Genomic DNA, 13,530 nt, shown 5'->3' on the forward strand with positions numbered 1-13,530 from the left:
AAAGCAGCAACAAAACAAGGCAAAATTGAAATAAAACAATGCAAACGGTGGCAAAGGTGGCTTAAATGTTCAAGAAATGGCAAAAGGAGGCTAAAGTAGCCAAAAAGTTGATGTCTAATATTGAGCTAATCTAAATATTCAAGAAATTATTCCCTATCTACCTATTACCTAATGGTTGACTAGTGGTGAGGGGAAAATTGTGACCTTATCTTTTTCTTTAGTTATGGATAACTAAGGGCTAATAAAACATGGTGAGAGTCACAGCTAGTTAGCATTAGCATGGACATGTCTGGTATGTTGGTCATTACTATAAGGCTTTATCAGCAACTTTTGGCCTTTATTGCCCGTAAATATAGTTGGCTGCAAATATCAGCCTCAGCTATATAAATTGACCTATATCAGCATTAAATACACGCCTATATTGGCTGTTTTTTAGAACTCAAGTTTCAGGGTGTAACCACACAAGTATATAGGTATCAGATAAATTAAATATATAAATACATGAATATCTGACTGTTCATCCCTGATCCAATACCTTTGTTTCTTTGACTTATATCGACCCAAACAGATAAGAACAGACACTCAGGTTTAATTTCTCTTTAATAGACGTCATTCATCACACCCATCGGCTGTCCCATTATTAACTCTAAACTCTGCAGGTCCCATTCAGGCTCCACCTCAGCCCACATGCTACTGCTGTCGGAGCCATGCCGAGATTCAGTCACCATCACCACCGAGGAATGACCCGGGGCGTCTGGATGCATCAGCTCTGATCCAACAGAACCCGACCTGGATGGACCAGACCTAGACTTCTGTATGCCTTTATTTATCAATGCTTCAGTAAACTGACGATAAAGAGCTTCGCCTTCTTCACGTCCAGAATCAAAATCAGACTCAGTGAATGACCTGCTGAACCCAGCAGGATGAAGATCTGGTTCTAACCCTCTGATCTGCAGACCGTGAAGCACTTCATCATCTCCCTGCCGTCCTGTCCTGTCTGCTGGCTCTGGTACTCGTTCTGACTTCAAGTCCAGTGATTTATTCAGCGTCTCAACCTGCTCTGACTGGGCCGAGGCCCCGAGGTCACTGCCAAGTCGCCTTTTCAGGATACTTGAATCCCAACCAGCAGCAGATCTGCTGATATCAGATGAAGCTCTATCTTTAGACGGGATCACAGCAGCGTGCATGGAGACTGAACTATTATTAACCCTTTCACCACTGCAGCTCCAGTTTTTCCCTTCAGGACAAAGTGATGCAGCAATGGAAACATTCCCAGCAGAACCAGGAGAACTCTGGTTGAAAGGATCAGAAACAGAACTAGAGTCCCCTGCAGTCAGAGTCTGGTTTTCAGATCCATCTTTAAGAGAGTCCATGCTGCTGTTTTTACCATTTTCAGAGTTAGGTTTAGTACCGACTGTTTCATTCTCCTCTTTTCTTGTCTGCTCTGACACACTCATGACATCTATTACCAATCCATTCTCCTTCACCTCATCACCCCCATCCTCAGCCTCTTCTCTCTCCTCTTCCTCCCCCTGATGGCTGACTGAACTGCTCCTCCACTCTCTGTTGGCTCCAGGTACCACAGCCTTCTCCTTCACCTCCTCATGGCTGATCTCTGTCTCTGGAGGAAAAGACCGGACTTTTTTAAAGTCCTCCTCCATCCTTTCTTCACTCTTCTTCACTTCATCCTCCCATTCTCGCCCCTCCTCTGCCTGGAAGGAGATCGCCTTCATTCTCAGCTTCTCTTCAGCTTTTTGTCCCATAAACCAGCTCTGGCTGCTCACGGTGCCTTTTACCACTGAAAAGTAAATAATAAAAACAGCGTTTAAGGCTAAATCTTCAGCATACTGCTGCTATCACACAAACACAGGCATGACGCTCTAGGTAGACTCTATCTGAACCCACCATCCTGTCCATCAGAGCACACGGAGTCACAGCAGGAGCACACCGAAGGCGAGGCTTGAAGTTCCTCCCACCTACAGGGATAAAGAAGACAAAGCAATGAAGACCATGAGTTTTACTGGTAGAGGTTGGTCAAAGATACTGATAAATTAGCAGTTCATGAGCCTGAGAGCCAAGATTATGAACTGGTATACATTAGTGATGACAAACAAAATGCATTTAACGTGACAAAATTGCAAAAAATAAAAAAGAAGCGAAAATAAACAAGTTACATCCATTTATATCCTATTAAGGAAATAAACTGAGTGAACTGGTGGGACTGGAATAACAACTGGGGTTCTGGACTGGCTTTTATGCAAAAGGTAATGATGGAACGTTTTCAGACTAGGGGTGTCAGCATCTCCCTACAGCTACAGTGGTGTAAAATAAGTCCACTACTGCTTCTTTATGTCTTATTTCACTTTAAAATACTCACAGACAGCTCACTGGACACGTCAGAAGTCATCTGAGCCTTTTTAACAAACTCTTATTTTACTTTCAATCCATGACAAGTTCCTATTTCTGTGGATATTGTCTTTGATCAACCTTATTTTTTTATATAAAGAAGTAAATCAGGTCTTTATAAAAAATAAGTCAACAAGCCTTTAAAGAATGGCATTATCTTTAAAGCAAGGACTGAATATTTTATAAACTTTAGGCAAGGATGGATGTTTTATAAATGTTAAAAAAAAATTACATCATCTTAACAGGCAAGGTCTTAATCTTTAAAGGCAAGGATAGATAATTTATAAACTTAAAAGTATGACTTCATCTTTAAAGGCAAGGATGGATGTTTTTATAAACTTTAAAGGATAATGTAATCTTTACAAGCAAGGGTAGAATGCTTTATATCATTTAAAGGATGACAAGATCTTCAAATGCAAGGATGGAGGTTTTGTAGGCTTAAAGGAGGATATCTTTAATGGCAAGGATGGAGGTTTTGTAGGCTTAAAGGAGGATATCTTTAATGGCAAGGATGGAGGTTTTGTAGGCTTAAAGGAGGATATCTTTAATGGCAAGGATGGAGGTTTTGTAGGCTTAAAGGAGGATATCTTTAATGGCAAGGATGGAATGTTTTTATAAACTTTAAAAGATGAAATCATCTTTAAAACAAGGACTGAATATTTTATAAACTTTAAAGGATGACACAACGGTATTTGACTGAAAGTTTTCTAAACTTTAAGGATGACATCATCTTCACATGCAAGGATGGAATGTTTTATAAACTTTTAAGGATGGCATCATCTTTACAGGCAAGGATGGAATGTTTTATAAACTTTAAAGGATGGCATCATATTCAAAGGTAAAGGAATGAATGTTTAATAAACTATAAAGGTTGTGATCATCTTTACAGGCAAGGATAGAATGTTTAATAAACTTTAAAGGATGGCATCATATATGAAGGTCAAGGAATGAATGTTTTATAAACTATAAAGGATGATGTTATCTTTACAAGCAAGGATGAATGTTTTATCAACTTTAAAGGATGTGATCATCTTTAAAGGCAAGGATAGAATGTTTTATAAACTTTAAAGGATGACGATCTTTCCAGGCAAGGATGAAATGTTTTATAAACTTTAAAGAATGACATATATAAAGGTAAAGGACTGAATGTTTTATGAACTAAGGATGACATCATATTTACAGACAAGGATGGAATGTGTTGTAAACTTTAAAGGATCTTACCATCTTTAAAGGCAAAGGAGAGAATGTTTATAAAGCTGGGGATGTTGACGGCTTTTATCCCTTATTTTGCCAAATAGAAGGCCGTAGTTGGCCACTTTTGGAAAAGTTGATAGAACTTAAGAGTCAACTGTCTTTTACCAAAAGTTTGTAACACAGGACAGACAACATAAGGAAGAGATTGTTGGTATATCTGTGTTCTTATAATGATAGAGAGATGATGTTTTCTGAAGCTAGTGATGCCTCTTTAACAGCTTTTCTCCATCAGGTTGTCATAAACATGCTTTAAAAGACACACATGTAGAGTATTCAGTAAATAAACCTCATGGGCTAGTGGTTAGAGTGGAATGACTTTCTTCCATTTCATGTTGTTTTAAAGATATAAAAAGGCAAAATGGTATTAAAAAAAAGAAAAAAACAGGTACCACAGCCTTCTCCACATAGGAACCAAAGACTGTGTCTTATTACTGAGCTAAGACAATCTGAATCTCTACAAAAAGCCCAACACTCTGAAAGAGGCTGAACAGATGTCAACAGCTAATAATCCATCAATCCTAGGCAAACACTAGATTACTAAGCGCTGGCCTCGGCCGTCCTAGCCAGCAGGTTTTATATCCTATAAGAGCAGCAGGTTTAACTCACTGTCAGTACAAGTGTTACAAAATTGGTAGGTACATAAAATTCATCTTGGTATTTTTAAATGCTTCACTTAAACTCTCTAGAAGAAGCCAACAGAGTATGATATAAAACATTAGAACTGCTTTAGTCAGAGGCTCAGGTAAAATTCACATCCTGGCACTACCTCAGAGACAAACCACGTCTTTCTCTTAAAGTGGGGGGAGTCATGTTGGGTCGATGGCAACCCCAGTTTAAATGTAGATGAAACAGCGATTACCTTCCAGCTTCTGAGTTATAGTTGCAGGATTTGGAGGAGGGAGACGTAGAAAGACTGACAGACATCGAGCAGTGGAGATACAACACCTGCAGCAGTGAAGAAATAATGAATTTGTAAGAAAAAACTGAAAAATATAAGTCTTCTCAGTACCACTAAAACAGTGTGAGTAGATGTGATATTCAATGAAGAATGAGATTTCTCTCCTCACTTGTGGCACAGCGCTGAAGAGAACAGCATCCACGGAGAACTTGATCACAGCACCACTAGCAGACAGAAAGCGGGAGCTGCTGCCCTCCCTCCTGCTGTCTGTCATACAACTGCAGACAAACACGCCAACGTCATGTGAGGAAGCAGACCACTGACCATTAAATAATCCTGTTACAATTACAGTTAGTAGTCTTAGAAGTGTTTAAAACTCACCCGTTGTTGGTGATGACGTCCACTCTGGGCTGGCTGTTTGGGTCTTTGGAGCTCGTGGCGTAACACGAGTCCACACTGAGCCTCTCCCCAACTAACAGAAACCTGCTCTGGGCCACAAAATACACCGGCTCCCCCAACATGAACCAGTGAGCACTAGGGAGGGGCTCCCACTGAGCTGTTAATGAAAACACAGATAATACTGACGAGGGACATTGAGATGAGGCCTGAATTTAAATGTTTAAAACTTTATCAAAATGCACAATATTCCTTGTCAAATCAAAACCTTCTCATGATATCAGTGAACGGATGCAGAGCAGCTGAAATGAGAGTGTCTAACTGGGATCATAAAAAGCCCTGAAACTTGCAACACACCAACCCTAGTCCCCAAAAACCAATCCAAGTACTACCACAAAAATACAAACTAATTCACAGCACAATAACCCAGCCCTAAACCGTAACGATCCTTGGTATAAAAACACAGGAATGACCCTTTAACATGTGATCAGATGATGCTGTAGCTGCGTTACCATTGCAGACCGTCAGACTGAAGCTGAGTTTACTCCTGATGCTCTTCATGAACGTTGTGTGTTGGACCTGAGGTCTGAAGCCGACCTTGTAAGAGTAATGGAACCTGAAACAGGATAAAACATAAATTAACACATAACCATGAGCTCTGAGTTTCTTCTCCTGAACAGGAGCCCATTTCAAGAATGTAGTTCAACAAACTCAGAAGCTAACTCTGCGCTCTGAGTTGATCTACCCTCAGGTGACAAACTCTGAGTTTTTAGTTTCAGAACAGCGGATCTGAGTCGGTTAAATCAATTCTGAGTAAGTTCACTTAGTCATTCAACACGACCATGAAAAGCCATCATCAATGGAGCCCAGATATAATGATTCACCATGGCAATGGGTAGGTTTACATACTTTAAGTTCTCAATCTAAAAATTCACTGTGCTTATTAGGGCTGAGCAATTAATAAAAAATAAGATGAAATCGTATTATAGCCTGCTGCAATTTTCAAATTGCGGAAGATGCAATATTTCTTTAACCTGAAATTTGCGTCAAACTACCCATTTAAAACTTTTTTTGCGGCAGCAGAAATGCTGTGTTTTACATATCACTCAAGACATTTTTTACAGTTTTCTAATGAAATATGAGGATGACAAAAATGATCATTCCCTTCAGTACCAAAGTTCATATCAAATTTGCAATTCAAGTCAAAATCATCACAATTAGATATTTTTTGAAAAATTTTCAGCACTAGTTTTATCTCATATTTGTAATACATAATGATTTATTGCTTGTGTTTTTTGGAAAAAACATAAGATAAGTAACTTTAGGAGTAATCGTATATCAAATCACAATATTGGGGAAAAAAAATTTAAATTTAAAAAAATATGTACTTAGTTTTAGGGAATAAAGAGTTCAGCCTCTTATGATGTTTAGCCTAACAGGGCCACATAAAAGTAATGAAGCTAGATTTTGAAATAAATTCATAATATTGAATGATTGTCACTGTTTACTAGAATTAGTCTTAAATTCTGAGGTTAAAGTCATAAATTTACAACATTCAAGTGACAAATTAATAATGTTATAATTCAAGCTGATGGTTGGCTGTGTTATTTTGAAGTGAGATAGTCATTCCACCTAAACAGGTTTATATTTAGGCCCTAGGATTGATCATTTCATATATGTTGATGCCTCATATAATCAGTTTTATCACATTGTATTAGAATGTTTATAAAAATACCTTGGCTTTGTGTTCATTTAGATTATGATAACTTGTAAATCATACAAACCCTGAGCATTCAGAAAAAACAGTTTCAGTTAAACACATTGGTAAATTGACAATGAAAATGATCACCTGCTCTATTCTATTTTTCAATCTTGAAAGAACAACCTTAACACAGTAAATTCACTAGGCTACTTCAATATCCTAAATTGATGGCTTTTATCTTATAAAATTATAATCTTCTCTTAACTTTGCAAAGCAGATGGATACGCCTGTTTCTGTGTTTCTCACTGGTGAATCCATCTTGCAAAGCTCCCGTCTGAACCGTTTGGGCCCAGTTAGAAAGTGACAGGACCAATCAGCATTTAGGGGCAGTACTTTCAGGGGCGGTGGGGTCATGATGTAAACAAGCAGGAACAAGAGGCCGGTGCAATTATGGTGGAAGAGATTAGCGTGGATGCTGCTAAAGTGCCAGTTTTATCAAAACTTGATGAAATTTCTTTGTTAAAAGAAGAACAAAGAACAGCAGTGAGTTGTTTTCTTTTCAAAAACTAGAAAAGCACTCAGAGAGCGCAGATCTCCCAATAGTGAAGAATCCTTTAAAAAATTCCTGGATCCGTCTCCATGTGCCCCCCACCACGGCATTTGCTGATTACTCCCTCCCCGATGGTGTGGAAACACAGTGAGGCAAAGCATTGGCTTCGGTAAGGGTGCCAAAAGATGCACTCATGGTCTCACTGGACGACTGGAAGTCCTGTCAGAGGGTGAATATTCCTCTATTCCTCCCAGCATTGTGAGTGTTCTCGCTACAATTCGCTGTCTTTCTCTCTGTTACGCTCCGACTTGTCTCCTCAACCGGGCGTGCGTCTTTCAAACTCTATAAACTCTAAAACTTTGAATAGAAACACACCAAAAAATGCTGCTGGGATTGAAGTTATTCATGTCCGCCATCTCCTGGTGTAAAGTCGTAACAGCGCAGACCTCCGCCATTAGTCCCATCTCCCAATAGTACAGAATCCTTAAAAAAATTCCTGGATCCAGACGGTGATGCGGATCACTCCCAAAATCTAATCAGTTCTTCCTTATGCCATTTCTGACATTCCCTGAAAATTTCATCAACTTTTTGAGTTATGTTGCTAACAAACAAACGAACGAACAAACCCACCCGATTACATAACCTCCTTGGCTGAGGTAACAACAAACATTGTGTACCAACATGTCAACAGTCGCCATGGTCACGTTGTGCAGTTCTCTATGGAGTTTACACCTTGGTAGCGGCTACGTTGTGTGTTTTGTTGCTCTGATTGGCCCCTAAAGATGTGACAGACAGAGCGTTCATCCAGTCACCCTCCGAGGATTTTTTCAAAGCCTCTGCCCTTTCCCAAACGCTGTCTATGAGAGGTTTTCCACATGGATGTGTGAAACAAATCCATCTGGCGTGTCAGGTTATTAGCTCATTAGATTTTCCTTAAACAGGCAAAGGTGCACTAGTTTTTTCCTCAACATAATGTAGGTTTCAAAAACAAATAAACTCCCTTTTATCCTGATTGGTGCATTAACTCAGCCCAATTAAATCTATATTCTTTAATGTAAATTTAATGTCTTCTGGTGTATTTATATTCATATAACAAAGCGTGTATTTTTATTCAGAGTAAATGTGAAAAACACCTGATGCAAACTGAATGAAAGAATGTGGAAATAAACCTGCATCTCTGGCTCTGTCAGAGGGAGGAGATGGAGAGAAACCGCAGGTTTATTGAAGAAATCCTGCTCCTGACCAGCTTCACAGACTTAGTTACCACGGTAACTGACTCAGTGCTTAAGATTCCTCTCCTTGTGAAACAAGCTCGACTAACCCCTCATTGTTGAGTTTGAGTTTCCTCCTTCACTTAAACGGAAATCTCAGAGTTTCCTTCATTTCAGGGTTAACAGACTCAAGATCTTCACTAAACCTGCGTTATGAAATGGACCCCAGTTCCCCGGCATCGACATTTGATTAGTTTGGGTCTTTGTCTGAATGTGATACATCTGATTTTAAGTTCCTAATTAAAGCTTGAAAATTTGCTTAACTTCTGTTAATTCCATCAAACATCCACAAGAGCCTGTACCAGCTGAGCTGCACATCTTTACTCTTCAACTTCTGTTACTGTTTTTATTTAGAGCCCCCTGGTGGCAGAATTTATATACTCTTTGTCTACAGGTAATTGCAGGACTCTAGTTCACTGACAGAAACCAGAAATTGGCGACCAATTAAGTCCAAACACAAAGAGGACAGGTGTCGATAATTCCTAACACTTCAGTAATTTTTACCTGTTGTAGCGGCAGTGGATGGGGAGTGTCAACGGGACCGCTCTGATGACGGTTCCTTGAGGAGGCGGAGTATAGCACAGAGTGAAGGAGTACACCAGCTGACCACCAACCACCTGAAAAAAACAGGCATCAGACTTCCTGGTTAGTGCCGCTATCCCAGAATGCTTTGTGAGAAGCTCACAGCATAAACCAGGACAGCATCGTTCATCCACCACTTTACTGTCAGGGCTTGGACCCTGCTGTTAGAGATTTCTTAGCATAATTCAAATCAGTTTTGATGATGTTTTATTCCCTCTCCTCTAGCGTTGGACAATTAAAAAAAAATAGATTAAATCGCAGTATGGCCTGCCATCTTCAAATCACAGAAAGTGTTTTTCTTTAAACTAAAATGGGTTTAAAAAACAGTTTGATACAGTTTGAGTCAGAGATGTTATGTACTGCACATCATTCAAACACTTGAGTCTCAATTTTTTTTTTTCCTGGAAAAGTTTGAAAAAAAAATCCCTTTTCTAACTTTTGCATGTTTTTCTTATTAAAAATGAGGAAGACATAAATCATCATTCCCAACAATACAATTCATATTGAATTTGCAATGAGTCCAAATGATTGCATTTCAATATTCCTCAGAATTTTCTGCCTTGGTTTAATCCACCAAATATTTTTTTGGTTATAATACAGAAATGCAACACGATGAACATAAAAATAACCGCCTATTGAATCATGATTGCAATTTTTTACGGAAAAAAGAAAGAATTGCAATTCGATTATCTTCCCTAATCATTCAGCTTGACTTTGACTCCTCATTTATCTGGTTAAGATTAAACAGTGTACTCTGTTATCATACCCAATATGTGTCTCTTGTAGGAGTAGTTATCTAGATGCAGACCAGTGTTCATTTTGGCAGCCATCTTTTTTTTTTTTATTTTAAAGATTTATTTTTGGGCATTTTGGTGCCTTTATAAGATAGAGGAGGACAGCGGATAGAGTTGGAAACAAGGTCAAGAGTGGGGGAGAGACATGCGGAGACAAGGGCCTCAGGCCGGATTACAACCCGGGCCTCCCGCGTACATGGGGAGCGCCTTTAACCACTAGGCCACCTGCTTCCCAGCCATTTTTAATTGTAGTCGTAGTTTTGGTCTTTAGACAAAATGTGTTTTAGTTTTTGTCACATTTTAGTCATTTCTACCCTTTTAAGTTTTAGTCTTGACAGAAATTAAACTGACATTTTGTGAAACATAAGCCCCAGGGTTGACAAACACCACCCTGATGGTGGCTAAAAGCAACGTGACCAGCAGTGATGTATATCAGTGTTTCCCAATCATTTTTACTTCAACTTTGCATCTTTTAACAATGATTTTTTATCTCATAATTTAAATTTTAATCTTATAATTATGACTTTGGATTTCTTTTTTTTATTTCCTTACTTCCATACGCCTACAGTGAAAAGTGTTTTTTTTAATTTAATTTTTCTTAATAATTAGTGTCATTATTGTATCAACAGTGACTAAATGAATCAGTCAACAGACTGAAATTTGTATCAAATAGTCAATTACAATTCTGGGGGGCCCTCTCTTAAAAATGTTTAAAAGTGTTGTCCAGCACTACTAAATAATGCAGTAAACTTCATTTAGCCGTAATGAAAAAATGCTTATACATTGGTAAATTGTGGTTGAAAAATACATCAAAATGCATGTTTATTTGTGAAAATGATGCCACATTTGTTGCTTTGCTAGCCGGCTAAGGGGGGCCCTGTGTAATATTCTATCTAGGGGCCCTCAATCCCTAGCTACGCCCCTGACGAACTGTTCCATCCATCCAAGCAAGTGTTTGTGATAACTGTCAGTGAGTCTTTACATCACTGTGGGGGAGTTTTTGGCATAATGAACATTAATAAGGCAAATTTAAAACCCAGTGTAGTCTGATAAAGTGTGACAGACTCATCTGTTAGTGATGATAATATTCCAGGTGCTAAAGTGGGCTAAATCCACCAGTTTGATCCATTTTAACATGTATAGTGAGCAGAGGTGGTTTCTGTTTTACCTGGCTCTCTCCTCCACACTCGGTCAGTCTCGAGCGGAAGTAGAGAAACTGCTGGGTGACACTGCTGACCCCGCACGAGCCCAGTCTGAACAGGTAGGGGTTAGTCCACGAGCTCATCTGGGAACAATCCACGCGCACAGTAATCTGATCCTCACCACACCACACCTCCACGGCGCGTGGCCCGCTAATCTGCGCACCTTGCTGAGATGTTTGCGGAGATATGTGAAAAGTTTGCGGCGATGTTTCCTGCGCTATCTGCGCTGTTTGCGGTGATATCTGTAGCATGTGTGCGGTTTGCGGTGACACTCGCGGGAGGAGCAGCTCGGTGATCCCCGCCGGTACAGGTCTCCTGTGAGGAGCAGGCAGGAACATCTCGCGGGCTACCACCGGTCCTCGTGCGTGCAGGAACATGGGCAGGTGGTAGAAAGGAGGGCTCGCGGCTCCGACAGGTTCTGTCTGCACCTGATAGAAGCCCGCGTGCTGAACAGGACCCCCCTCTGACACACCGAGCAGAGAGAGGAGGAGGAGGCACGAGACCGCCGACATGATGAGGAGAAACACGGAGCAGAGCACGAGGAGGAATGAGCTCATCTCTACCTGGGACACGCCCTCATTATCACACCTGCTCACTGCTGATTGGACGCGCGCGAGGACACAACAACAATGAGTCAATATGATAATAATGAGGTTTAAATAAAGCAGTTTAATGAAAAAATCACTTTAAATCAGATAAATGACTGTAGACATGTGACTGTGTCCCAGAGGAGACACATTTAAAGAATAAACCCATGCAGCATAGCAGGGGTGTCCAATTAATCCCAGTGGGGGCCAGAATCTGAACCTGAGAGCCAACCAGGGTCAACATTTAACTCAAAACTGTCAACCTCATTTTCACCAGTGATGAATTATGGGAAGTAAAAAGCAACTAAGCTCTGATGATAAAGGGTATTTGGATTTAAAAAAGTCAAAATGGTAAGTTTAAAGGCTCAAAATCTGAAGTAAAAGGCGAATGTATTAGTTCAAAAGGTCAAAACACAAAATTAAAAGAAAAGTAGAAAAAATAATATAAGGCAGAAATATGAGATTGAAAGTCAAAATCATGAATCTAAAAGAAAAAAATATGAGACAAAATTCACAACTGTGAATTTAAAAGGGGAAATATGAGAACATTTAATAAAAAGTTGTGAGTTTAAAGGTCAAAATATGAGGAAAATTCAAAATCATGAGTTCAAAGGTCAAATATGGGTTAAATTAAAAAATGAAATTTTAATGGCAAAATGTGAGGTAACATTTAAAATCATGACTTTAAATGCTAAATTGGAGATAGAATTGAGAATCATGAGTTTAAAAGGTCAAAATATGAGGGAAAGAAATCAATATCATGTCACAGTATGAGATTAAAGGCCAAAATTATTCATTGAAAAGGCCAGAATATGAAATAAAAATTCTAAATCCTAAATTTAAGTTGTAATTGAAAGATGCAAAATTGAAAATTGGATATGAAAACACAAATTAATTTTATCTTATTGTTTTTACTCTTGACTCTATATTGATGACTTAACAATATTTTTAATCATCAAGGTTTAGTTTATCGGTGGGTCAGTTAAAGGTAAAATGTGATATGATCTTGTGGGCCAGGTGTAATTGTACCATGGGCCAGATTTTGCCCCTGGGCCTTGAGTTTCACACCCCTGCTGTAAAGAGTTATGACCCCCTTGGATGTTTTACCCTTTTACTGATTTTATAAATCCATCATAGTCAATATAATTTGGCTTTTTGACCAAAAAAAAAAAAACATCTTTAATGTCAAAGTGAAAACAGATTTCTACAAAGTAGTGTCAACTGATTAAAAATATGTAATGTAAAATAAGTGACTGCAAAAATATTCACCCCTTCAAGCAGGGGCGTAGGTAGGGATTTTGGGCCCCCTGAAAGAATTTTACACAGGGCCCCCCTTAATTAGTTAGCCAAGCAACAAATTTTGCATCATTTTTACAAAAATTTAAGCACTTAAATGTATTTCTGAACCATAATTTCCCAATGTAAGAGCAATATTTTTACTATGGTAAAAATTTACTTGCCTTATTTTCCAGTGCTGGACTATACCATTTGGGCATTTTTTAGGAAGGAGCTGGGGCCCCTCAGTATTTTATTTGACTCTATTTGATACAAATTTCAGTCTGTTGACTGATTCATGTAGTTTCTTTTGATTCAATAATGTTACTAATTACTATGTAAAAATAAATAAATAATTAAATAAAAAACACTCCCTACTCTGGGCCTGGGTAATCAGTACCATTTCTCCCCCTGTGCTACGCCCATGCCTTCAATTCAGTATTTAGTAGTCACCTTTGGCTGAAATCACAGCACTGAGTCTGTGTGGATAGATCTCAGTCAGGCGTGCACATCTGGACAATTTTACTCCATTTTTCTTTGCTGAACTGCTCAAGCTCTGTCAGGCTGCACAGGGATCATATATGAACAGCCTTTTTCAAGTCCAGCCAACTGG

General features: G+C 39.0%; 1 protein-coding gene across 1 annotated transcript; it reads right to left on the minus strand.

Annotated features, from left to right (window-relative positions):
• Nucleotides 1-582: 582 nt before the first annotated feature.
• LOC121513124 lies at nt 583-11,650 on the minus strand. The gene is made up of 8 exons (XM_041792666.1): nt 11,022-11,650; nt 8,982-9,094; nt 5,467-5,570; nt 4,940-5,114; nt 4,728-4,836; nt 4,520-4,605; nt 1,906-1,976; nt 583-1,798 (listed from the first exon to the last, which is right to left on the minus strand). Exons 1-8 carry the CDS (start codon nt 11,610-11,612, stop codon nt 600-602), a joined length of 2,448 nt encoding a protein of 815 aa, XP_041648600.1. The 5' UTR covers nt 11,613-11,650; the 3' UTR covers nt 583-599.
• Nucleotides 11,651-13,530: the final 1,880 nt, after the last annotated feature.

Source organism: Cheilinus undulatus, linkage group 8 (genome assembly GCF_018320785.1).
Source record: "Cheilinus undulatus linkage group 8, ASM1832078v1, whole genome shotgun sequence".
NCBI classification, from domain to species: Eukaryota; Metazoa; Chordata; class Actinopteri; order Labriformes; family Labridae; genus Cheilinus; species Cheilinus undulatus.

Excerpts from the sequence above, each read along its gene's own strand:
- LOC121513124 (XM_041792666.1), bottom strand. The coding sequence starts at position 11,612 with ATGAGCTCATTCCTCCTCGTGCTCTGCTCCGTGTTTCTCCTCATCATG. Across the intron at positions 9,095-11,021 it reads AGTGTGGAGGAGAGAGCCAG|GTGGTTGGTGGTCAGCTGGT; the intron begins GTAAAACAGAAA and ends TGTTTTTTTCAG. Across the intron at positions 5,571-8,981 it reads ATCCACTGCCGCTACAACAG|GTTCCATTACTCTTACAAGG; the intron begins GTAAAAATTACT and ends ATCCTGTTTCAG.